The following is a 27,733-nucleotide window of genomic DNA, read 5'->3' on the forward strand; positions in this document are numbered from 1 at the left end:
CCAAGTTAAACATAAATGTTTTAATGGTACTATTTACAAAAAAGAAAAAACAATTCTGCTTTTTGATTAGGTTAACTGCTGCAACAATCGAACAGGTACATCGACATCTTGCTTAACTACAAAAGAAAAAAAAAACAGTGATTGAATGGCTGTGGCATAAAAAGAGGTGTAAAATGAAAACAACCATAGATTTTTTTTTTTTTTTTTGCATAGCAATTAGGGTGGGGGAGGGGCAGGGGCAAGAGTGTGGTTACATGGACACTGAGGGGTGGTAAAAACAAAATCCATCTTCCAACAGAGTAGTCTGGATCTGATTAATTTGATAGTGAAACTATTAAACAGCAGAAAATATTCCCTTAAATTGAAGACCCTGAGCTCGGGGTGGCTTCTAGCTGAGAGCTGCTACATTGGAAATGTTTGCAGGAGAAAACTTGTCAAGCTGAACCACAAAAAAGAGGAAGGGGGGGGGTTTAAGTGTGTTAAGTCATCATCTTGCCACAATTTGAAGTCTTGTAATACAGCGATGACCGAGGAGAAGGGAGTGAAATTAGCAGATGGTACAATTATCCCCTGTGATTTATTCCTTTTTCTTTTATAACAAGTGGAAGTCTCACTGTGCTGTTGTGACAAGACTAAACGTTAGCATGTTTTTCAGCATGCAGCAGCGCTTTCTGTAGGGCAAGTGCTCAAAAGACACCCCAGTCCTGTACGCCATCACCCTCTCCGAGACAGAACAGAGAGTAAAGAGACTGCGGGGCGAGAAGGGAGCGGGACACTCTCCAAAGAGACTGTAAAGGAATGATTTTACTATTCGAAAAAAAACAAAACAAAGAATGTGTTGTTACGCTGGAACAGACAAAACAAATACAAATAAAACATGTCAGGAATGAAAAACAAACAAAGAAAGCAAACCAACAAAACTAGACTTGGCAGTTGGAGAAGTGCTCTGGTGATTTCAGGCGACCTCTAGAGGGAGAAGAAGGGGCCACATCTCAAATGTACCTGTTTATTTGGATGAGGAGGAGCGGGGGGAAGGTGGGGGGGGGGGTATTTTTTCTTGTTTTGTTATTTGTCACTCCACTAAAAATGTACATGGGAATTACAAGCAAACTAGTCAATAGAAAACACCCTTTGGCCATATTTTGAGGAGTCCGCTACATAGTGCGCTACAAGTGTACACGCGACATATGAAACACCACTAAGCCCCCATGTACATTGTTTAGCCTACTACAGAAATCATTTTTTGTAACGTGTTGTTTTATCCTTTTTTTTTTTTTTTTTTTTAAACATTTATCCTTTTTTTTCCTGTGACAAAAACAAGTGTAGGGAAAGGCTTCTATCTCCATAATGTTCACTAAAAACTGTGAAAAGTATTAGACTGATGTTTGAATATCAAACAACAGGAACCCATTTAATATCTTATTCTGCTTTGAGGTTCTGCTTGTTAATGCCAGAGAGGAGCTGTGGGCGGGAGGGGGAGGGGGCCGGGCGACCTCAGCCTGTCAGTCATTCATCGGTGGGCGGAGGCCTTGTGTTTGGGGCTGCTGTCGTCATCGCAAGGCAGATCCATGTCGTCCGAATCCAGACGTCCGTAGGCTGTTGCTCGGCAACCTGAGATGCTGCGCATTCTGGGCCTGATGTGGTGGTCGCTCTCTGCCTCGGGCTCCGGGGCCGGGTCTTCTGGCAAGGGGAAGCTGCGACGCTCCCACGGCGCCACCGTCTGAAAACATCCGGCGACGTTTGTTAAACAAGGCTTCGAATCGGACAGTGGTTTATATTACCTGCTGTTCCATTCATGATGAAAACACTCGCTGCAGCGTTACGTCTACATAATGAATAACTAGAGAACCATTAAGAGGTCTGAAGATTCTCAGTCATTATCCAAGAAGACCTGAACTGAGGGCAACGACACTTGGTTGTGGACCTTGAGGACGTTTCACCTCTCGACCAAAGAGACTTCTTCAGTTCTGAACCCTCTTGAAGATCTATAACCGAGTCCAGCTGCCCTCGATTCAGCTCTTGTTGGATAATGAAGAGGCCGGTGTGTGCGTCAGCCTCTCTCTCAGGCTTTTTTTTCCTTCTGTCACTTGTCACATGAACAAACGAGAGAAGAAATATGAATGTGAACGTGTGCACAGCTGAAACGAATGAAGGTCAGGTTTTACTCCAGTGTGGTCACTCTACAAACCACACACGCGTTTTGTTGTACTTCTATTTGAGCTTCACTTTCCTTACAGCTGGAGGGAAAGTTTCAAACTCAAACACTACATGTGTTTCTTCAGAACTCTGGGAACTCTGCTCATGCTGTCAAATCTGATCACACAGCTGCCAAACTGTCCACAGATTCTGATTCAGACGATGCTACATGTTTTTTTTTTATCCTGCCAACTTCAAACCAGTGGGAAAATGAAGACCAGCAATCTGTAACATCTGTGCAGAGCTGTTTGTACTCTGACGTAAAACGGATGATTCAGAAAATATGTTTCTAGGCCATTAAAAAAAAATTCATGAATAAAGTTCTGGCAGTTTTGAAATTTGGATAATTAAAGGGGCAGTCCACTGATTTTACACATAAAAGGCAGGTTAACTGGTCCCATGTAGGAGTTGGTGTTGAGTCTGTGAAAACTGTTGTGTGATGTGTTAGCATTTGTCTGAATGTGGCCCCTGACGTGCTGGGAGGCTCTGATGAAATCTGCTCTGTGAAGCACAGACCCTGATCTTCTGCTGTTCCACTCAGACAAGAGAAAAAAAAAATTCAAGTCAAGTAAATTTTATTTTTATGGCTCAGAATTTCTCCCTGTAATGGAAGTTTAATATGAAATAGCTGGAATGAGCCTTTCAGTGCTGCCAGAACCAGCTGAAGGTTTGACGTGTGTGTGTGGTAACATGTTCCTGGGGGACTTCATTCTAGCAAAGTGTGCCAATACTTCCTGTGGGTGTGAGGTAACTCACACTAATACAATCACATACAATATCTCATGTTTCCATGGTGATTTGAAAGCTGTTGTTCATTCAAAGAAATAAACTGAACTATTCTCTGCTCCAACTGTATGAACACGAACGAAACAGGATCATTAATGATTAACAGACTAAACTAATGAATAATGTAAAGATCAGCCACAGATTCCTCACTGTCCACTGTCCACTGTCTCTAGTTCACACACGTTTGGACTTTTATGAACCTGCATCATAGTAATCTGGAAGTCATTCTCAGAGTGAGCTCAGGTGATCACCGTACATACCCGCTCTTCGAAGGTGAAGTCCGGCGTTGAGCACCGCGTGTCCTCACTGGACAGCAGCCGATGGGAGTCCCTCGAGCAGGGTGTGTGGGGGTTGGAGGTGGTGTCGGGGCTGGCTGGACTCATGGGCGACGGCACATGGCTGTAGTCGTGGAGCATGGGGCAGTGGCCCGGGTCTGGGGACGCGGGCTGAGGGGTGGGAGGGTTGGTCCCACACAGCAACGGCGTGGTCCGCCCATCAACAGATTTGTATGACCTGAGGGACGAAGTAATCCAAGGTGAGAGGGAGACATGTCCACCGTCAAACACTATATGTCATTGCATGTAACAGTGCTGGTAGTGACCTGCTGCCCCTCCTCTTAGCAGGAGCCAAGGCCATCCAAGTCCAGCGGCTGCGCTCCTGGTCTTCATAGGGCTGATGGAGCCGGATGAAGGCTGCGTCTGACAGGTCCTCCACCTACAGACACAGATACAGACACACACACACACACACACACACACACACACACACACACAGCACCATCAGGACCCTGACACGGCACTGATCTCAGATCAGAACTGAAACAAAACCCTGAAAACTGAAACAACTGATCGATCACTTGGGTCATTTATCGAGCAGAAATGCTTAGTTTAGACTATTTTTAATGTCACAAAGAATTTAATTTAATACTTGATCCACTATTAAAAAATTAGAAATTTGACCACCAGGTGTCACTGGTCATTCACTGCCGTTTATTCTGAGTTAAAATACTTGAGGAGTGAAGGTGATTTATTCTAATATACTTATCAATAAATCTCAACTCTAAGTCAAACAGAATGATGGGAGAAGGTAGAGTTCAGTGGATTCCTTAAACACTTACCTCCCGTTCATCCTCCTCCTCAGTTATGGGCTGAGAGAAGATGTCTACGGATCGCCAACTATGCAGAAACATAAATACGTGTGAGTACAGGAACCCAGCAGTTACGTGTGTGTGTGTGTGTGTGTTTGTGTGTGTGCAGTCCACACAGTGCAGGTGTGTTTACCTGGGAGTAAGAATCTCTTTGTACTGCAGCTTCTCCACTCGGGTGGTGGCGGCCACAGACATGGGGATTACTATGTTGTTGATGTCAAAAGAGCTTTCACCTCGCCTCCTCTTGATGGGCTGCTGTTGGGGGATCAAGGAAACAGGAACATGTAAGGATTACATACATGAACACATTACAGCAAACAGCTAACACGCTGCTGATGTAATCAAAACTTACAGGTGTGCTCGGGACGCTCTGGCTGCTGGGGCCCAGCGGTGTGGAGTTCTCTGAAGACGTGGACAGCTGGCGTGTCAGGGGGCTGTGAAGGGACGAGTGCATGTTGGGTAGAGTTGGGCAGGGGCTGCTTGAGTCCAAGAAGAGTTTCGGGGAGGCTGGGGAGGACAGAGACGAGAAAGACAGATTTAGACGACTGCTCAGTTTGGTTGAGACATGGTGGCATGTCATCACATTTTGTAATAAAACATTAAGACAGAGGTAAAAGTGTCTGGGACCTTCAAACTGGCAGAAACGCCAAGGAATAAATACACCTGAGTTCCATTATCATAACAGGGAACCTTCAATGTCACATTAAACAGACCTAATGAAATATGCCTTTCTCGTGTACATACACAGTTCAGTCTTTGACCAGGGATTCATTAAAGACTCACTGTCACTTCTATCCAGCGAGGGCTCTCTTAATCTCTTGCGGCTGTAGTTCTTGTCGTAGGGCCCCAGAGGGGTGGGGAGGGCCTGCAGCCTTTCAGTCTTGCACACGGCCTGGCCCTCAAGCCTGGCTGTGTTCAGCACAGCACTGCTGCTCACACCGCTGCTGCCCACACCGCTGCTGCCCACACCGCTGTCCACTGTCCTCAGCTTCTCAGCACGGTTCTTATAGTGACCCAATCCTGCAACACCAGGAGCCACAACATTTTAATGTTAGACGAGGAGTTGGGAAGTTTTCATGGTATAATATTTTAAAGGACATCCACGCGGTGTTAGCAAGCCCACAAATTCATAACATTCAATGAGCATGTGGTTGCAACAGCACTGTAATCTGTGACTGCCTCTGCCCCATGTTATTATGAAATAAAACGGTCACAGGGAAATAAAAACAGCTGGAACGGAATAAAAACCACCTGCAATAAACTCTCACTGTGAAAAGAAGCAGGATGAAAAACATTTGATAATAATGGGCAGAGATTTATGAATTCACCGGCTCATTTCAGTTTCATGCAGATGCAGTTTGTCTCCATTCCTGTGATTATTTGGTTATGATCTCTTATTTATATATTTAATATGAAACCATTTAAGCCTCTGCACTGAAAACTTCAATTTAGGTAACACAATTTCAGACATTATATCAGAGGACCTGCAGACAGCTCGGAGAGCACGGCTGTGCAGGCATGAGTTTGTTGAAGGGATTAAAAACTCTCTCTCCTTTGACTCAGTCACTTTTGTACTTACTGACTGCCATGAGCGAGTTGGTGAACTTGTGCTTCTCTTTGGACGAGGAAAGCTTGTGTTTGAGGGAGAGCTTCTTCAGCGGTTTGCTCCTCTCCAGTGACTTGGTCTGCCACTGGCTCTTCATCACCTGCTGCAGACGTAGGCCTATACAAACGTCTGAGGGGGAAATAAACACAGTGAAGAACCTTAAAACACTGAATTAGGAGATTTCACCACTGTGCAGCCAAGTGTGCAGTATAAAGCCGGATACTTCAGATTTGTTGTCTGTAGTTCAGCATTAGCAATTCACAATGACATGCACAATTTATAATCAGCCAAAGGCAATCTACTATATGAGCTTATGCCAAACCCACTGTTTGTCTGGCAGCTGTAAATACAACTGTGTCTCAATTATACACCAGTCTTTAGAGATTCACGCTTTTCATTTGGGACAAAACATGAGAATTCCTTTAAAAATAAAATAAAAAAAATGTCTTTGTCTGTGTGAAACCTGAGTTACAACTGAAAATACAAAGAAAAGACAAAATTCTGAAACTCCAGGAAAAAAAAAGTGTCACTAGCAAACAAGAGCAGAGCACCGAATTACAACACGACAGACAGAAAGGACTGAGCAAATGAGTCAAAATGTTCTCTAAGAACTTCCTGGAGAGAATTCTCTCTACAGCCACTCCTTGTTTGTCTTCCCCTCTGGACGTGAAGTAGGAAATGACTGCGTAAACTGAGTTCGCCTCTGAGCGAGGAGCCCAGCACTGACCGTCAGGGAAGGAGAGGATGGGGTGGACGCCAAGATCCAGCCTTGACAGGCGCTCCAGGGTGGGCAGCTCATACTGAGGGTCTTCTCTGGGGGTGGGCCAGCCACCACACATCACACAGCTGGGGTTAACTCTGCAGTTACACTGGATACAGCTGCTTCTCACGGCCTGCAGAGACAAAAGAGGGACAACAAGACTTAAGTGAGTCCCCCCACAAAACATTTCCCTCTGGTGTCATGGCGACCAAGTACCTGTACCTTTCACAGATGGACCTAACATTAGTCGTACTTGCTACTGAATCACAGACAATTTTAAAAGCCAGGAACAACTATACAGACACAAACAGTAAATCCAGCTTCAGTCCTAAAACTATAGATTAACAGAAGATCAGACTCAGGAAAAGTGGGACTGCTTTTTGTACTATAAACTTCTCTGTGTTGATGTAGGAGCAGCACAAAGAAACCTCACTGCATTATGAAAAATTTAAACTACACATTCTGTGAGGCACTTCTGTGTTTCAAGGCCTTAACACGAACACAGGTCCCACAGAACTCTAGACCACAGTGCTGTGGAGGGAAGCGCTTTAACAATCAGCCCATGTTTCCATTTTCCTCAACTAAAACTTGTGAGTCGTCACAAGGCTGATTACTCTTCTTTTTTAACTCTGGAGGAAGATGGCCTACTTTTCCATAAATAAGTCAGCCAGCCCTTGTTTATTCAGCTATTAGGTTACAAACAAGGACCTAATCAGTGAGTGCAGCCTAAAAGCACCCATAGTGTAGTCTAAGAATAAAAGTCCACTTCATTGCTCTTAAACAAGGTCTTTAACATATTCAGCAGTTCTGCATCCATTTCAGTACCAAACCTACTGATAAAAGCATTTCCTGTCGGTTCCTTTCAGGTGGAAGTACTGCGTGATTTAATGATGATGAATTCTCTGCGCGAGCTGAATTTAATCCAGATCTACGGGATATTTCAGCCCAGGCCCACGAACACAGGCAGTGACACTCACCTTGCCATTAAGGTTGGGCACAGTGTTGGGCTGAATGAGACGCCGTCGCCGACAGCTGACTAGCGGTCGTGTCCGCGCAGCCACACACGTGCTGTCATAGGCCAACGGCTGCTGGTGCTTGGCGTCTGCACTTTCTGCCATCCTGTCACAAGCACAAACAACACAGCTAATGTGGCTACAGATCCTCCAACGAAAAAACAACACAAATCAGTTCTTTGTCTTTCTGGAAAGTGTTGTAAGATCACTTTATCAAGCATTTAGCTGAGCAACTGACAATTACTTTCATCATCGATTTAACTGCTTTTTATTTTCTTGATTAATGAATTAGTTGTTTTGCCACAGTCCAAAATAACAGTCCCCAAAACACTCAATTTACATTCACTTTATTTTGGAGAAGCTGAAACGAGCACGTTTTGACATTTAGCTTGAAAAAACAATTGATGGTTGTTGTCAAAATAGTAACTGGAAAATTCACTTTCAATAAATCAAACAATCCTTTCAGCTCAAAGGATAAAAATCTCAGAGACAACAGTACAAACAGGCCTACATATATGACAAGGAAGAGCATTAAATCCTTACATTTGAGATGGTAGAATTAGTAAATACATATAGTAAATACATTTCCGTATTTTTGGTTGAAAAAAGTTACTGCTAATGACTTTTCTGTCAATCTGCTAATCAGGTAAGTGAGTAATTGCCGAGGCTCTAAGTAACACCAGCATCTCATAATTATAAAATCCCCAAAAATCCATTTTTATCAGGAGCTCCCCACTTGTATTTCTCAGAAAGCAGATTCACTTCTGGGAACCTGAAATGAGGTAATCATTATGAGCCGCACCTGCTGAGGACGCCGTTCACTGGCTGTCCGTTCTGAATTTTCCAGGGGCCAGCCTCTGTGTTGGTGATGTGGGCGGCGCCTGTGTGCTCCAGCCGTTCTGAACTAACATCCTGCGTCGACAGATAAGACAAAGCCAGTGAGACTACACCTCTCGTCAACGGGAGCAGGAACACAGGCTGACCAGCAGCACTTGGCCCACCCAGGATATTTAAGGAAACGACATAACAGACAAACTGAATCATCCCAGCGCCGTAGCCTTGAATTATTCAGTCTAGGTTTGTGGGCACTCCCGGAGCTTCGACCTGCTCTGCACTGTCGTCACAGTGCACGGAGGCTTGGAGCTCCTGCTTCACAAGCTTTTACACAAATTATTTTTTTCATGGTTTCAATCAAACTTAACTAATCCTGAGACTTGCCTTCACAGTTTGGAGGTCTCGTCTCACTTACCCCACATTCCCACACCAGCCCCCCATTTTGCTATGATAATTATTCAGCAGCTTGGTTGTTGAAGCTGATTATTTCTGTTTTAAAAAAGAAATATGCCTCAGCAAAGACACAAAATCTCATCATTTAACAATATAAAAGTGAAAAATGTCCGTATGAGTAATCAACGTGCAGTAGTCCGGATGTAATCCACCAAGATTAGAGGCCACACCTGCAGCTGTGCTGGTTCAACAGACATTTGTATAAACAATTTAAACAAATCCGGAGAGGCAGGCTCATCCAGTGATAAATTATTTGGATATGAATGTTGAAGGAGCTTATTGCGCTAAAGCTCTTTTGTCTGATTCATTCAGACCTGAGGGACAGATAAAAAGACATAATTTCCTGTGAACATTTAACGTTCAATTTCCATCAGATGCTTTGATTCACCAGAACAAACAAGTTGAATGTTTTGCTGATTATCAGGTTCCTCTGAATAAGGCTGGAAGTGAACAGGACAGTCATCAGCTCACATTTACCTAACAATGTAACATCCACTGCTCAGATAATCAAAGTGCTGACTTAACATTATATATTTACATACTGAAAATGGACTTCTGCAAGTATAAATATTTTTATAGACTTAAAGGGATGGAAATTTCAACGAGCTGAAATTTATTAAAACATGATCGAGGTGTTCTTTTGATAATATCTGAAGATTACAGATTTAATGTAGAGCTTAGTTTTTTGTACTGAGCCGCTGTTGAAAGAAACATTACCTAAATTACAGCGACACAGTTTTCAGACTCATCCTTACTCTTCTAACTGTGCGATCCTTTCCTTCAGTGGCCTTGCAGTTTGTTAAATCATAACCACAATGTGTCACCAGATGAAAAGGACGAGCAAACTCCTGTCATTTCTGTTAATAATAAAAAATTTTAAAAAACTCTACGAGACCCTGGTGCCACCTCCAAAGCACAAACTGCAGAGTACTCATTAAGAGAATCAGAAACAACTTGAAACTGCTGATGAATTGGACATTAATGTAGTTTATATGTTAAACCCAGAGAGACGGAACGTGGCCGGCTGTACAGGGAAACACACGCCTCTGTTAGCCTTCACTCTGCTTACCTGAGTACTGACAGGCTCTGCTTTCACTTCTGTCCCACCTGCAGGCACTGTGCTGGGTGCAACACCTCCCAGCTCTACTGAGCCCTATGGAATCAAGACCTGAGCGTTATACTTTGACTCCAAAGCAAATAGAATAGAATAGAATAGAATTCTATTCCTAAAGGGAATACCAGTTAAATAACCAGAGTGTAGAGACGGTGTATGTCCCACAGACAGCGTGTAAGGAACCAGAGCATCACAGCAGCTTCTATATCATGCACACTCAGAGGACACGGTTCTATAGCATAGTTCTCTATTTATTTCTTGTGAGCACAGAATAAACATGAGAGACTCAGCTGTCACTATTTAACAGACACACACACACACACACAGATCCTCACATACACATCTAACAAACTTAAGGAGCTCAAACGCAGCGACTGACCTTGCTGGCGCGGATCTGTCTGTAGATGTCGGTCTGCTGTCGGATGCGGTACTCCAAGTCTGAGATGTGGGCCTGGAGCCAGTTCCAGTGGCTGATGATTGCAGCTCTCTCCACGGTGTAGCGGCTCTCCGCCCGCTTCCATCTGGGGGTCAAAGAAGGTGTGAGTATGATATTCTGGATGAAAAGGAGCAACCAAATGCCCGAGGATTTATTTACAACAGAGCTGCATCTATCAGCCGCCAATTTAAAATTAATCAGCAATTTTTAATGAAGTAAATCATTTGTGAGACAACAAGCTGCTGCTGTCAGCCTCTTAACTTCAATGCATTTCTGGCATCAGCCCTTCAAATATAATGCACTGAAAACACACTGATGCAAAACACACTGAAAAACAGAAACTGATCATTTAGAGCAAATTATCTGAGCCTCCGAGCATTTCCTCTGTCAGACTGCAGAGGTCAGTGAATCAGCATTATACAAAGCTCCCAGCAATGGCAACTGCAGGCACCCCATAAAAGCTTTCTGATCAGAAAAACAACATGTTATGGTATGCAGCAGGAGTGTGGGATAAATATAAAAAAGGGGATTTCCATTTGACTGCTTTAGTCCACGTCAAAGAATGGATGTTGGCTGAGAGCAGGGTACTCCATTTTACCAGTATGACACACAGAATGGGCATTTCAAAGGCAGACATGAGAGGAAAATGTCTGCTCTTGCACGGTGCCGAACCGACCACAGAGGGCGCCGTTTCATCAAAATACAGGCTGCAGTGGCCGTGGCTGAACAATGAAAATACTGACTCAGATGGCAGACAAAGATAGACCTTGCACTTCTCTCTGTGCTTTCTCCTCCCCACACCCATCTCTGTTTTCAATTTTCAGAGCTCCACCAGGATGAAGGAAGTCAAGAAAGGCCTGTGCTGAGAGAGAGGGAGAAGAGACGGAAGGGGAAGGAAGAGGGGAGTAAAAGAGGGACAACAAGCACTGGGAGGCTCTGGCTGCCTGGGGAGGAACAGACGGGCTTTAAAAGCAATCTACAGGCCACAGGGTTGTGGAGGGGGTGGGGCTGGGTCAGGGAACAGTGCAGCAGACACTGAGATAACCAATAATCCAACCAGGAATCCTGTCTTACTGTGGAGATCAGTAGACGGAGAGTTATTGTAGCCGTGATGCAGACATCAGCCACCAGTCAGTGCAATGAAAGATGTCATGGTTCCTTCATTTACTCCGCTGAAACATTTAACCATCTACGGCTTGTTCACTGCAATACAGCATCAAGGACACTGCTGCAAATACAGCTGCAAATACAGCTGCAAATACAGCTGCAGTGTTTCCTGCTAATAACATTTCCTATTTCTGTTTCACAGACTCAATCCTGTTAAGCTCAGATAAACAAACATGTACTGTTCTTACACACCGGGCGGTGAATGTTCACAAACACTGCAACACTCCTGAACACGCCCATGGCTGGTGCATCAGATCAATGCACTGGCAATTCATTTGCATCTCCGGGTCCCTGTGGAGACCTATCTCAAAACAACACTGGTGTGTCCCCACCATCTACCGCACAAATTAGTCTGAGCCTGTGTGCCATGATTCACCGAGTGGTGGGTGGACAACTGATCTACCAAAGAAAGGTTAGGCCAGGTGGAACGTCCCTGAGGGTGAAGTGGAAAATGATCTCAAGGAGATTCATACACTCTACAACAGGGAAGAACGGGTGTAAGGAGGAGAGCGTGTGAAAACCCTGAAGCAGGAGCAACAATAATCTTAGCACTGGCCTTTTCACAAAGGCAAAGAAAAAAGGTCACACAAGGAGGACGCTGTGACCTGACCGAGAAAGGGTGGGAAGGTTGAAGAATATGATAACACAGTGGATTCCAACTCCGGTCCTCGGGTGATTTCATCAAGGTGATGAACTGATTTAGACTTGACATGTCAGGTGATTTAAAATGAATAAACTCAGCAGTGGAAACAGATGCAGGAAGAGTAGCTGCTGTAAAACTGTAGCTTTGTAAAACACCGGGGCCGTTACGAGTCCAATGACCTTAATCGTCAGAGTGACGGAGGAGGATGAGGAGGAGGGGTCAGTTAGCAGCATTGAGAAATTTCCCCCTCCTGACACTAGGATCTCCACCCCCCCCCTCTAAGCAGGACATATTTTCCTCCCCCTCTACTCCCACACACAAAGCACCAGCGGCAATCACTACCGTCGCCGTTTTCTGGCTGTCAGCACATTCTCCGTTGTGGTGCTTCTCTGGATGCAGCACATACGATGTACAGAGCTCGACACGCCTGTACCATACTGACCCTTCTAAAACCAACACGACCCCTCAGACAGCTCCCTGAGCTGAGAGCTGGCCACGGAGCCAGTCGCCACCTCTACCCCTGATACCTCCCCTCCGCCGGACGTTCACCATGGACACAGAGGACACGTGATGTTCTCTCATCTAACGAGAACCTATATTCTTATGAATGGTTTCACAGCCCCTGACATTTTAGCTGCTATATCAACAAACCACGTGCATTTTTACCAACAATTTCATCATCTTAACTGTCTCCTCCTCTTCTACTCCACCGGGTGTGTTTGTTAATACTGGAGGGCGGTGTACTTCCTTTCCATATGGACACACAATCGGCCGGTGGAAGGAGATTAACTTTCTATTTGTTTGATGCTTGTAAGAAGCAGCGTAATTATGCTGTACACCACAATATTTAATGCTCAAGAAATTAATCTGCTCTGCCATTTTTTGTTCATTACATCACTCTGCACTGTGAGCACATGCTCAGCAGAGTGTTTACATTCAAGTCTCCTGAATGAGAGGGGCACAGGTACTCAGAAACAAGCGTACCCATTACACTTTACCCCACACTCCACTAAAGGGAAAGTTTTATTAAAACTGAACCAGACTGCACCATTATGTGCTTTATAAGCAACCGTTTTATCAGAATATACTACCACTGCCTCCCAAATCATTCAACATATTTCAAAACTCTGATGAACTGTTTTATTTTTCTGTTCTGTTGGTTAAAAAAGTCACCTCAACCTTTGTTTATGAAGCATCCTAAAAAATGTAACATGTACAATACATTTGAAGGCCCAATTTAAAAAATTAATTTAATCAATAACATCAGAAAATTATAGTTTTCTAAGCTAAAACTTAATTCAGGGCACAACAGTGAATTTGAGCTGCCTCTAAATAACAAAATATGCAGACATCCGCCTCATGTCCATCACATGCTTGCTGCTCATGTCTGGATGTGAACATCACCTGTGCTCAGCTGTTTTTCTCACTTTTATGCACAAAAATATAACAGTTCACAGTGCAGATCCTTGTTTCTGCAAGGTTCTGCAGATGTGCCACAACTTGACGCTGCTGCTGCTGCTGATTGAAAACAGGATTTCAATGTCCATATTTTATCACTCAAAACCTTCCGGCCACAAAGGTTCAACAAAGCCCCCACCCCACCCGAACTCTCTCTGCAGACCTTACAGAAAACAGGATTATATGAGGCCATTAAAGCAAAGCTGTGATCCAGGCAACATCATCTACAGGCAGAAAATTAGACTATTAATCTCTAATCTAAACTGGATTAAAGTGTTAATTTAGGCCTAATCTGAGTTAAGGGCGCACGGTGTAACCACATATACCATCAAGGAAAAGGCAGATATGGCATTAAGACCAACAACAGATACTCAGTTCCAGTTACAGGACAACAGAATCAGGACAGGCCAAACCAACCACCTGGGTTTTTATGTGCATTAGGTAACAGAAGGTATTTCACAGAAGGTCATTTTTCAAAATATCAACTTGGGTGTAACATGGTATGAAGTGGAACAGTTTGTTATGACAATAGGTAAAGCAACATAAAGGTCTGCAGACTTTCTGCTTTTCCACACGAAATGAAATAAATCCATTTTGAAATCATGCTTCAAAAGCCAGTCACCATTTATGCTCAGTAGCAAGAACAAGGGGAATCAAAGCAGCAGCTGTCATTTAAATTTTTTTTGTCCTCTAGAGTCAAGGATTTTCAAACACAGAAAAACTGCTGAAGGCTGAAAACAGCCTTATTTTTCAGGTTTATTCTGTTATGCCAGGACGGCTGGCTGGAGTTTCACAGGGCAGCTGGTTAAACTCATCTTTTACAGGAAGAAACTGCCTGGGAGCCGGGATAGTGAACAAGGCAGGCCGACGGTGTGGGGCAGGAAAAACTAGAGAGGGCAAATTCAGCCAGAGAGCTGCAGCAGTCATTACATAAAAGAGGGGGGTTATGTAACGCCTGTGGGTTCATACTGAGGAACTTGGGCTGAGCTAAACACATCCAGATGTGTCAAACAGGACAGAAACCTATACAGGCACTCGCATATATATACACACACACACACACACACAAGTACACACACACACAGAGCGATGAAAGGAGGGAGAAAACATAGCTAAGCTACTCAGACTGCAGAGTAATGCTGAGCCATAAGCATGAAAGGCACGCTGTAGTCTCAGCCAACCTAGTTACCCTAATTCACGCGCAGCAGGCAGACAGGCATTTTAACTGCCCCATTGCATAAAGATCATACGAGCAACGTGTACTCATGTACTATCAGTCTGTAGTTTAATCATCCTGCAGACAAAACGCCTGCAAACCTGGGTACATGTTGGTTCTGGTCAGACAAGAAAATCTCAGACATTCTCACTGTTCTGTCCATGAGCCATTACATAAGATCTGAGATTTCCTGATGAGCATTATTGTTGCCTCAGAAACAAGTAACTGTGCCCACTCTTTTCTCAACAAGGAACAACCCGTGCTCCATATAACATGTCTAAATAACATACTTTCTATGATTATATACACTTCCAACGTATCTACTGACTCATTTTGCAGCTGACATAAAAAGACGACTGGTATTAACATTCATTTCTGAAGCAATCAGCACCCACACCCTGGTGGAGGCCATTGTGGACGTCACATTCACAGACAGACACACTGAGCAGAGCAGAAAGGCCTTGCAGCATAAGCACAGCAACAGATGTTGGCTGGCCCCCAATCCTCTAAGATACGGGAAACCACGTCTACAGTATAGACAGGGATGACAGGATTAGTTGTAAGCAATGCACTGCATCCAAACAAGCAGACCAAATAGGTTATTTTCCACACTGCTGTCAACTCAGCTGACGTTAAATAATTGAGGTGCTGCTGCCTGAAGAAGACATTACAAGTGTTGACTAGTGTAGTTCTGTAAGCCATTAATTGGTAACTGAGATGAAATGTCAGTTGTGAAAATGTGGCATTATGGTTATATACACACACACACCCTACTTCCTGGAACACTAACATATCCACAGTGAGGTAAGGTTTCTCCTCTGCAGGGTTGGGAGGTGAGAACCAGTTTCCAACTTGCTGTGGGACGGGTGATTATACAATGTGCATCAGGCGGCTGCTTATGAAGGCATTACAGAAGGACAATTTTAAATTCCCACAACAGCTTTCACTCGGTGTACAGAATTATTAGGCTCACATGTGCCACCACTTGGCAAACACACACAAACCTGTAAATGATGGATGCCTTTGTGACAGCAATACAAAAAACTCTAAAACCTGGCTTATTCATGAACATCTGAACAAATTAACTTGGCTCTGCGGCTGTTTTGTTGTGTTCAAATTGCGTAATTTTGTTGCATTGTGTAGAAAGAAATGCAGGCCAACAACACCCTCTTGTCCTTTAAAAACACGACTGAACCGGCTGTCAAATGCTCTCAGGAAAGGCCTATTTTTAAAAGTGAAAAATGACATTTTAACAATGTCATGCATGGAAGGCAACATCTCCACATTTGCCACAGCACGCTGTTACAAGGGTCAGCATCTAAAAATTATAGTTACTGAATAATATGTGATTTTTCCAGATGAATTCAAAGCTTTCTGACACTTTTGTGTGCTGTTATAACTGAAGAACATTTAGGTACGCTATATACACAACTAGAAGCCAAAATGAGCTTAGTTAATTATCATTAACTACACCTGTGTTTCATTTAAGTATAAATATGTACTGGAGCACACCTGATCTGGCTGATTGTTCTGTCAACAGATGCAGAAAGAAACCAGGAATTACTCTGATAGTAAAACAGTTAATGTAGTTAATGAACATAATAGCAAAGCTGTATTCAATGAGCACACATTAACTACAGCTTTTCAAATAAGATTCACACATTTTGCCACCCTGCGATATGTAAAGCTAATCCACTGACAAAAAAAAAGCACAAAAAATGTCCGGTTTGCAGTTGTTAACAACAGTAACTAAGGTTGCAAGAAGTTGAAGCTGTTTCACAAAAAAAAAAAAAAACTTATAGCGGCTGGCCAATGGAAAGTTTTCATGGTAAAGCAGGAACAAGATGTGTCATGTTTGCTATAACAAAGATTAACTGCAGATCAGAGAGAAGCAGATGAGGAAAGAACTTTGCTTGGTTTTTTAAAGATGTTAGAGGGTACATGGCCAAGATAAGGAAAAAAAAAAAAGCTGCGGTGACTGTAATGAGCAAGAGTCATGTTACCACTGTACTAACTTAGCAGACCTACCCTTACTGTAAAATCTAAAGTCAGTTTCAGATGCTTTCTCAAAAATGTACTACACAAACTGTTCAGACTGCAAGAAATGAGACTGGTCTACTTGGCCTCAGCAACCAACCAGAGCCGTTTGCTTTTAATCAGAGCATGAATATGATGAGAGAATGGAAACAACTGAACACCTTGATTGCCAGTAATTAATGCAGCCTTTAACCTCATTTTCCCTCGTCTGGCATTTATATTTGTGAGATGTCATTATTTGGTATTCATTTACAAAAATGCACACACAATACACACTCTTGATCCCAGCCAAATTCAGAATAACAGTCTGTGGATGTACAAAAATACCAATTTATCTTTGTTGTCATTATTTTTTTTTAATCACTGTATTTCTAATAAGAAAATATTATTTAAATGCTGCCATTTCTCATTTCTGTTATAATGACTAATGTAACTGATCCTCTGACAAATCTCATTCACTACTACAAAAAACACAGCGGTGTTTATCATCAGAAAAAATAATGGATTTGACTCAATTGCGACATATACACAATATTGAAGAGCTGGTATCAAGATAAGGGGCAAAGAAAATAATACTAAAGAAATTGGTTTGATCTTTAAAATTGATTAATGCAGATGTGAAACTTTCCTTATGGTAAATAAAAGCAATTCTAGGGTCGGACTCAAATACAGTCATTCTATATGGTTTTCACCTAAAAGGCTTTTATTGCCACTGTCTGTTTTATGACAAAAAACCAAAGTAAAATGTATACAAGAAAACAGGATTAAAAAAAGAAGATTTTAAATTACTAACATTAAAATCATTACCTGAAGTTATGGTACAGTATAATGGCCACACTTCTTTTCCATAATGAGATTCCCTTTGCGGCTTAACCAACTTCCTCATTACAACATTCACCCAAACTTTCTACACACTTACTTCTTCATCTTAACCATATGTTACAACCAGCAGTTTCTTATTTATATTTACATTTATAATAATAAGCAGAATGGGAACTTGCCAACCCAAAAGAATTCTTTGTCTGCAGCTGCTGTTTACATAAACCACTCACTGTCACTTATTAATATCTCTCACTCTTCCTGCTCTCTCAGGCCGCATGACTGTAGCTCGCTGTCCCTTCTCCATGACAGTGACGTGATAAAGTGCCTTAACATCTCCTTTGACCTTAAACTGGACCAGACAAAGTATGAATCCACCACAAGCATTTGTTTTCTACTTTTGGATCATGCATGCAACACACACGGGCTTCCTGTTAGGCTATGGAGATATTTAGGTCAAAGGTCTAAAGTCAACAAAGTAAAGGATAATAAAAATCAGTGTTCTTAGCCACTTTGTTAATAATCTACCCAATCCTACACAGGTCAGTAAGTCCATTAACGCCACTGACCCACCTGCTGTATTTTTGCCTCTTTCCAAACACTAATGAAACAGAAATGTGCACTCTGATGTGAACTTCCCGTAGAATACATTAGCAGGCTCCTGCTGAGGTAAGCCTGACATCACAACAAGCAGCACGTAAAAACATATAAAACCACACCTGCTACAAAACCACATCACCCCTGACTCTCTGTTTCTTCTTGGTTTCAGTTTAAATCAAAACATTCGCTGGCTCCGTGGGCGCTCACTTGTTCGCTCTGCAGATAAACAGAACGTTCGGTTTCAGCGTTGGCCCTCTCAGGAGGAAGCACTGTGTGACGAGAGAGCTTTTCACTTTCAGTCCATTCCAGCCCGAGCATTCTCCACAGGATGATACCGCCCACGCAACTATACATGCTCTCTGGGCGAACGGTATCTCTACCCCTCCCTGGAGTTTGACCCAACCACTACCGAGGCAGACCGGGCAGTTATAATTGTCATTAGCACCTGCTAGGCCCGAGTAGCAAATTGCAGGCCTAGAAATACAGGGACTTTCACAGGACAGTTGAAGAGCTCCAAGCACCATGGAAATGTGAGTAGTAATGCAGTTTACTTGAGTATGAGGCAAATGTAACAGACCAATGCAGTCAACTATTTATGAACCCTATTGTGGAGCCTATGAAACAATTTTCACATAAATGCTGCTTTCAACATTCAACGTGAGCTTTAGCAGCTGCAGAATCAGGTACATATGTACAGCCCTCAGTAAGCTGGATGTGTCAGTGAGTGAGGACATTTTCACTTACATTTTGACATGTCGCTGCTCAATGTCCACTCTGGTGAGCTCCTCCTCTTCCAGGTCAGAGTCCCCTCCAGAGCTACTTTCTGTTACATCTGAATCAAAGGCGCTTTCTGCTGAATGAAGGTTGGCCGATCCGCTCAGATACAGCCGCTCCAGTTCCAAGGGCATGGAGCCACTTTTCAGGAAGCGACTGAGGCCGTCTCTGTTGTTTGAGGAAGAGTGGCGCCCAGTCCTCCATGTAGCTGTGGTGGTCGGTGTCTCCGATTTGCGGTTAGCCAGTAGCCGGTTGACAGCCATGTCCAAGAAGCCACCCAGCTGCTGCTGAATGTGCCGCTCCACCTGCTTGGCCTGTACCACCTGAAGACGTTTGCGCAGGCGCCGTAGCCGGCTTTCAATCTCAGCTTGACGGCTGCTGTTGAGAAGGGTGCGCTCCCTAACATGAGCATCAAGGCTGTCCGAGGAAGAACTACAGGGTAGAGGAGGCTGTGGTGCAGGTGTGCAAGATGGGGAGCCCTGCTGGCTGCTACCTGGTTTCTCCCTATCAGAGCCCTGTGGCTGACTGGTAGGCGTGTGTGAATCTGCCTCCTCCAAATTCACCTGTTCAGTGGGGTTAGGGTTGTCATGGGTAAAGGGGGAAAGTGCAGCAGACTGAAGCACTGGTGGTTCAAGGTTTTTTCCATCTGTATTTTGAGAAACCCCAGAGGAATGCTTCTGTTTAAGGGTTCCTTTTACTGGGATATGCCCTGATAAGGTAGCTGTCAAAGTCTCAGAGTCCAAGGGCGGGTTTTGGGACTGAGAGTCTGTGGTGGCAGAAGGTTTGTCGCCATTCACTGCCACTACACAGCCAGAGCTAGACATAGTGGCCAGCTTTTTGGCCAGGCCATTGACAGGTGCCATGGGCTGGCCACTTCCGTTAGTGCTGCCACTCATGAGGCTTTTGAGCTGGCCGCCAGAGAGTTCAATCGCCTGCCTCTTCCTCAACAGGAAGTCTCCTCCGCCGTTAAGCAGGGAACTGGGCAGTATTCTGTGGCTTTTCAACACAGACTGTTTGATGAGGACTCCTTGCAGCTTGATTGACTCCTTAGTTGAAGGGACAGGTGTCACATCAGAGCATAGGTAAGAAGCCACCAGTGGCTGGAGCTTGCCCAGGGCAGAGGCCTGGGCCACAGAGTCGGCTTGGGGCTGCTGTTGCTGCTGTTCCTGGTCGCCGCCACAAAAGTCAAGAGGGCACTCTTCGGAGGTGGCCTTGCACTTAGCGGGGCCGCTGCTATGGATGAGGATGTTGCTGGCGTTACCGTTGTTCTCTGCACTGGCTGGTGAGAGACTTGAGGATGGGGCAGCCAGTTTGAAGCGGATGTGGTGAGCTTCGGCTGGGGCGTCGGTGAGAGCGGGCGCCATCGCAGCCATGCAGTGCAGAGGGACGGGCACCGCGGCCTGCTCCACACCACCCGCTTACTGCCCCACCTGAGGACAGCCTGGATAGAACAAAAAGAATAAAGACAGAACAAGAGTGACAAGACAGAACACATTAGTCTAATTAACTCAAGCACACATTAAAAAAAATCATATTACATTGATTTCTGATCCCTGTTAGTGTGGGAGAGAACTGGGTGGAGATATTTTCCTATCAACAATTCACAGGTAACATTCTCGCCCTTGCACAGAGATGGATCCAAGACTACATAGTGTAAACAAAGACAGGCACCACATAGCACGTTTTAATACTAATTTAATACTGAGAACAGCAGCTCTGCAAAAGTTTCATTTGTGTCAGGGCACTCACAATTATTCAGAAAACAATCAAATAAAGAATGAGAGTAAATTTCATAGCCTTAAAATATGTTTAGGGAAACCTGTATATAAAATACAACAGTTCAGTGTCAAGAGCAAATGGACTCAAAAACACGCTTTGATACCATTAAAAAACAAAAACGTTTTTACGTATTTCTCCATATTATGTATTATTTCTTGAGTGACATGTGACATGTAACATAGGCTGTACCCATGTACAATACAATATACAACTGAAGTACTTGCACTACAGGTTCTGTAAGCCTTTGGAGTGAGTGGAAAATTACAAACCACCACCCAAAAAGAAAGTACCATTTCTCAAATATTTGACACCAAAAATAAATCAATGAAAATGCACTAATACCACAGCCTAATAACAGGCCCAACATACTGACTCAAATACAAACCAAGTGAATGTCTACAACTAATCTAGTTAAAGGCCTAATCAAATGAACGGGTGACTCATTGACATTTTGCTGACCTGCTGGCTGCGAGTGTTTCTAAAAATGATCCTACGAAGGAACCAGGAGAAACATTTCAGGTGAATGAAAGGAACATCTGAGATGATCAGAATGTTCTCTTATCTTTCTGATCATTTACTTAGCTCTCACAAAATTCCAGAAAATGTAATACAATTCACAGCAATCAGAATAACGTTTGTTTAAATAAACCCCATAAAATGAATGATATGCCTTGACCTTGGGGTGTGAGATGCTAACAATATACATGGAATAACAGCAGACATCTGAACAAAATCCCTGGCCAATAAATAATTCCCACTATACCCATGCGTGTGTGAATAAGACTTCGTTGTTGCTGACTTACAAGGCTCTACGTTAAAGAATAAGCTTTGGAATTAATTTCTGATGAGACAAGACAACAGGAAAAGCCAATGCAAATTGTCCAAACCCCACTGCCCTACATGTGCCCTGGTAAATCAGTGTGCAGCAGGGTTCCACACAGGCAGTGTAAGTAGGTGGATTTAGGCCCCAGCATTAGTCCAAAGCACATGATGTCATCCTGACTAGGTTCCTGTGTCAATTTCAACTGAACCCATTAAACCTTCCTAATTTCCCAAATATTATTACCAGGAATATGATCAAATTAAATATATAGGAAGCACAAAAATGACGTGGTTACGGTTAAGTATTGTTTCAGTGGTGCACGTTTCATTAACACTAACTGCCTGTATATCCACATAAAACTTTTTTTAAAGGCTCCCTTCAAATAACACAAGAGATAAAAGCGAGCTGCATCTCCGCGGATCGTCTGCAGGGTCAGATGAATGGGGGCTCAGTATTTCACCGCAGTTTCTAGTCAGCACGCACTACGCCATGTTGGTATTTCCGAAGCAGATTATGCAATGCAATTCATCTACCTAAAACCGCCCATTCCGTTCCAAACACGCCGATCGTGTACATGCTGCAAAGGAGGAAATTAATTAACTAAGGTTTGTAAATGTATAACTTTAGTTAACATGCATTATAACAACGGTCTATCTGTAACCTGCCCGCCTAGAGATGCGACAAAAATGTCCACATCCAACGTTAGCCAACCATAACGTAATCACCAAAATGTCTTCCTGGTGTTTACAAAAACATTTGTATATATAAACAGATTGGCGGCTCTGTCCTAGATGCGTTCAAGTGTTATTACGTTATTTCATAATCTTTAATTCTCAGTAGCTTCAGCGGAAAGCCATACGAGATCCGTCTGTTTATATCACTGAGCCGTGCCAGGAAAAAAAAAAAGCAGCAACGGATCACGACGTTAACTAAACTCACAAGAACCGAAAGATAAATATCTCGTTAGACCATGTCACTCTATACACTCCGTGCAAATTAATGCGCTTCGCTTTTGGCTAACGTTAGCCGAGGAAAGCTGCTGATGAAACACAACCTGCTCGCAAGCTAGCGTGCGGGTCTCATAAGCCAACTGCAGTGAAACGCTACCTACCCTCTTCACATTATGTCTCATTTTGAAGCTTTCGTTTCAGTATCGTCACTTAGTGATTTCTGTTTTTGGCTAAAGTCGCCTTTTGACTTTACGCAAAACTCGTTAGGCAAGTAAACATTTTTAGTCACTGGCTACGTAATATACGCTCAGCTCAGTGATAGTTTTTAAGTCAATAACGCCCAGAGTAATATATTACGCGTTAAAAGCCACGATAACATATGCACAAACGTGAGAGTTAAATCCAGGTCGTGTAATATAGTAAACGTTTATATTCTGTGCACGATAGGATGACACCGTCACTCGTTAAAGATCACAACTTATTTTAAACAACGCTTAAAGACCTCTTGCAGTGCAGACATGGTGTGCATTGCAATTAGACTAAGGAAATAGATATATGCAGACTGTTATGAATCCATGATGACTGTACTTGGCTTTACTTGAGTACACTAGCTGGTGGGTAAATAAATAGTACGTAGCGTTATTGCAGATATGTCTAAAGCGGAGAAGTTGGGAGTAGACCCTGCCAGTCTAGCTAGCTCGCTAACAAAGAAAAAGGAGGAACCTACCACGTGACGAGGTTGCACTATCCGAGGGAATTTCGGCAACAATCCCCTGCAGTTTTTGGTGGAAAAAACCAAGGGTGCTAACACAAAAACGCGGCTCGATTCGATCACTCTGCCATTAATTAATCCAAAAATGCTGCCAGATTGCCGAAAGGGGCCCGGTTCACAGAGCCGCTCGGGTTCGTTCCGGATTCAGGCAATGGGCGAATCAACGATCTACACCTTGCTCGCCAGCTAGCTCGCCTCGCCGCTACGGCGAATATAAGGCAAGGCCGTGAAACAGTCCTTTCTACTCCAAATTACTTCAAATGTAGGCGATTTCACGGCAGTCCTTTACCAAAAATTCCGATTCTCAGTAAGCAAAAGCTAATCCAAATGGCAGTTTGTCGCGGGGCTTTTTCTCTCGTTTTAGGGAGAGACGCTTAGAAAATGGCGGCTAGCTCCGCTCCCTCGGATTTGAGTCTGACAAACATAGAAGTGCTGTGTGTGTGTGTGTGTGTGTGTGTGTGTGTTGATCGCTGGTAGGCGGGAGACATTTCTCATACTCACCACTAGAGTAAAGGGCAGATAAGAAACGGCATAAAAGCTCAAAAGAAGATACCACAGGAGGGCATTGTCTTCCAAAACACAGTGCAATGTCAATTCTGCACTTGCTAGGCTCAGGCTGTTATAAAGGTGCTGCCGGTAGTTAAACTGGAAATACTGCTACTGCTATTTAAAGGCGCTCTTCACGTTAAATTTAAGACTTTAAGGCCTTTTAGCACCACACAGAATGTAATTTAACACCTGTTTCACCATCATAGCGTCCAGAGTATGAACAGGAAACCAGTAGGAACAATGGGAAAAAAAATTGTTATATAACATTTTCTGCAGAATATAATTCCTAATTCCTAATAATGTAATCGAGGCTGACTTACCCACTGGACAAAGCAGGCAACTTCCGTAAAGATTTACTACGTATTATTTAGGTCGACATTATTTGAATTGTACCAGGTGTAACTATGTCTGTTGTACTAAAAAATTTAAGGATATGTGTATGTGTGTGTGTGTGTGTGTGTGTGTGTGTGTGTGTGTATATATATATATATATATATATATATATATATATATATATATATATAATTCAATACATTTATAGTTAATTATTAAAATTTGGATTGTAAAAAGGTAACTTATTTTTTTAATTGATAAATCCATCTATCAGTTTTCTGCTGCTTATCTGGCTGAATGAATCTATTATTTATATTACAAAGAAATTATACATACCTAGCAAGTACAGGAAAAAAATGTGACACAAATGTCAATAAATTCAAGTGTCCCTACTGGTTTCCCCAGTTTTTTAAATGGCATGACCACGAGCAACATATTATATTGCATTCTCTGTGAAATTAACTCCTATACGAGAACTGAGCCAAGTCGAGACTGCCTATTTCCCGTGTCACTTCTCACAGGAACTAGATCATCCTCCACTACAACAACTGTTGTGATAGTGCAGCCACTGGCCACTTGAAGGAGCTCTTCTCCACATGACTGTTAAATGCAGCCATAATCTAAATATAATACAACACCATATGTTGTTTAGGAACATAGGAAAACACCGACTCGCACAAAACTCATATAAACCTAAGCCTACCGCATCTATACTCAACAATGAAACTACACTATAATGCAATGTAATACGTTAGCCTTTAAAGATTGTTTTTATTTAGTCTGTGTCAGAGGCTGGTAACTGGTATGTTTTGAGGCTGTATCTAGATGGCTGTGTCACAGTGAATTAATCAATTATAATGTATAACAATAAATTATAGTGTCGCACAATCACAGCACAAACTGCAGCCTTAAAAGTTATACAAAAACATTTCTGACACAGTCTCAAAAAAACAAATCTGACCAGGGATTTAGATGCCAGCCAGTTACTGAGGCTGATGACCCAGCCCCAGCTTTAAAAAGGCAATATTGTTACATGGCTTTTGTATTGGATTGCATTACACTGTACATGTATCGTTTCACTTGCTTCTATCATTTGTAATGTTAACTACTACAAATTATATAAGGTAGCTTAGTGTGTATGAGTAAGGTCTAGTATTAGCATTTAGCGATTGTGGCTTGTATGCATTGGCTGATAAGAGAATGAACCCCTAAAACTTGAACAGCATGCAGTTTAAAATTAAGATTAAGAATTCAATATATTTTTTACATTGTGAAAGTCTGTCTTTAGCATTACAATAACACTGTTCAGTTCCTCAGACGTTACTGTAAATGAAGTATGGTTTTACAAAGTACGGGTATGAGAACCTGTGCAACTGAAATCATTGGGTGTAACTGACTGTTGTTTATTTAAATTCAAAATATACTTTTAGATAAATTATTGTTACAATACTGTTTTGTGCTGCACCTCACAAAGTTCATCTCACAATGTGTGCAGTAGAAATATTTCTCATTTTCAAATTTATATAGTAACTCATCTACTAACACTTTTTTGTCTAATGAATACTATTCATCATGCTTATCTAGTTTATCTTCTGTTACTTATAAACAAACAGCTATTTGTTCCTTCCTGTGCTCTAGACAGTTTTCCCAGAAAACACTTGTTGCACACTGCATGTTTACACAGCTGGGTTACATCCTTTAATTAGAAACATCACATAAATGTTTATAATAATGTTATATGCTTCATGAATTTAAACCTGGTATTTATCAGAAGTGGGTTATGCAAGTAGTGTGCATTTAAATGGGTTCAGCATCTCATCAGCCAATGCTTGTGACTTACAGTGATGTACACCATTTTTACTGTTAAGTGATGCAAATGAATGCATACCACTTATTTCTACAGGGCTTGCATAGCCATTGTCCATTATCAGACTGCCAGAGTGGACATGCATTATAAATAAGTAATTATCCGTGTGTGTGTGAATGAGAGAGTGCAACTTTCTATCCATCTGCTCTGATGATTAAACCAAATTAATATCTACATAAAAGTCTTGTGAGGCCACCAACAAATGCCAGGATCAAATAGCTGTCATCTCTGATAAATGTGCTGCATTTATCCTTGTCTGGTGCACAGGTAATTAGTAAAAACATCCATCCAGCTTCTTATCCTGCTCCGGCGCACTGTGATAACAGGCTACGCAAAGTTGCCTAAACTTCCAGCTCCCAAGCCACGTCCTTTAGCTCCTCCTGGGGGATTCAGAGGCATTCCCACACTTGCTGGGATATGTAATCCATCCAGCATGTTTTGAATCTCCCCATGTTTGAAATATCGCCATAGGGACACATCCAGTGGTTATGCACCTCATGTGGCTCCATCCCAAGCTAAAGAGCTGATATTCCTTTTTTTTTTGGCAATTCATTTAGTATCCACAATATCATCCAATGGCCACAGGTGAAGACTGATCAAGAGCATTGCCCTCAGGCTCAATCAGAAACACACAAAAATAAAAACTAAATAATCTATGAATACATTAAACTCCACTGTTGAAATTGCTCCATCCCAGGCAAAAGAGCAGCTTTTCCTTTAAAGTGAAAGTGAGAAATGCAACTCATTTTGACCACTTATAAGTGGCCAAATATCCGCCACACAATCTTTTTCAGAGCCACTGACAACAGATGAGGGCCGGTTAAGAGCTTCGCCCTCCGGTGCAGCCAAAAACACACATAAATAAAATAGAAAATAAAAATAATAAAAAATCAAAATAATAATTGTTAGGAATACCTTTAACTCCATTGTTGAAATAATCCATTCAATAATCCAAGAGGCCATAACTCCACACGTGGAAACAACGTGTTACCTAAAAAACAAAAACAAAAAAAACAAACATTTCAGCACAGAGCCAGGTTCAGTAAATAAAGTTGTGACTCTCAAGGTTTTTTTTACGTCCAGCTGGCATGCTAACGCTAGCGGGCTAATATTACCTATCATTGAAAATTTATAATGAAAAAGTTTTAAATGTTGAATAATGTCAACACCGAGCGTGGAAATTTAAATGTAAGGTATGAAAGGCACAGCTTTGTTGATTATGCTGTGAAGAGTGCATTGCCAGTGATTTTAGTGACAGAAATAAAGACTACTTTCTCTAAACGCTAGTTGAGAGGCTAAGGTTAGCCAGGATAACGCCGCTAGCAAGCTAAGCTAAAGCTAGTTAGCTTCTTTGCTTCCCGATCCCACACCGACTTCTCAATGACTGCCGTTTTTTTTGCACGTTGGGCAGAAAAGTGTACTAAGAAAATCCTACCTACCCAAATCGAACAGCCGAATATTTAATCAAATGAGTGTTTTTTCCTGACAAGCGCAGCATTTGTTGATTTTGAGAAAATAACAAGACAAAATCTTACTTACCTGCCTGTCCTGTTACTAACCGTTTACGACTTGATAACAACCCTCCCCCGCATTGCTATTGG

The 27,733-nt window shown here is 42.6% G+C and overlaps 1 protein-coding gene across 3 annotated transcripts; it reads right to left on the bottom strand.

Annotated features, from left to right (window-relative positions):
• kansl1a (KAT8 regulatory NSL complex subunit 1a) lies at positions 1 to 27,689 on the bottom strand. 3 transcript variants are annotated; one of them, XM_041067486.1, is made up of 16 exons: positions 27,672 to 27,689; positions 27,048 to 27,123; positions 19,030 to 20,500; positions 10,289 to 10,430; positions 9,865 to 9,948; positions 8,311 to 8,420; positions 7,473 to 7,614; positions 6,463 to 6,628; positions 5,709 to 5,864; positions 4,913 to 5,158; positions 4,482 to 4,636; positions 4,263 to 4,384; positions 4,100 to 4,157; positions 3,584 to 3,696; positions 3,243 to 3,495; positions 1 to 1,720 (listed from the first exon to the last, which is right to left on the bottom strand). In XM_041067486.1, the coding sequence occupies exons 3-16, from the start codon at positions 20,430 to 20,432 to the stop codon at positions 1,511 to 1,513; spliced, it is 3,360 nt and encodes a 1,119-aa protein (XP_040923420.1). In that variant the 5' UTR covers positions 20,433 to 20,500; positions 27,048 to 27,123; positions 27,672 to 27,689; the 3' UTR covers positions 1 to 1,510. The 3 variants fall into 3 exon arrangements, with proteins under 3 accessions (XP_040923420.1, XP_040923421.1, XP_040923419.1); XM_041067487.1 differs by lacking the exons at positions 27,048 to 27,123; positions 27,672 to 27,689 and adding an exon at positions 23,339 to 23,789 and having other exon boundaries at positions 4,913 to 5,149; XM_041067485.1 differs by lacking the exons at positions 27,048 to 27,123; positions 27,672 to 27,689 and adding an exon at positions 23,339 to 23,789.
• Positions 27,690 to 27,733: the final 44 nt, after the last annotated feature.

This window comes from Toxotes jaculatrix, chromosome 21 (assembly GCF_017976425.1).
Source record: "Toxotes jaculatrix isolate fToxJac2 chromosome 21, fToxJac2.pri, whole genome shotgun sequence".
Lineage (NCBI taxonomy): Eukaryota > Metazoa > Chordata > Actinopteri > Toxotidae > Toxotes > Toxotes jaculatrix.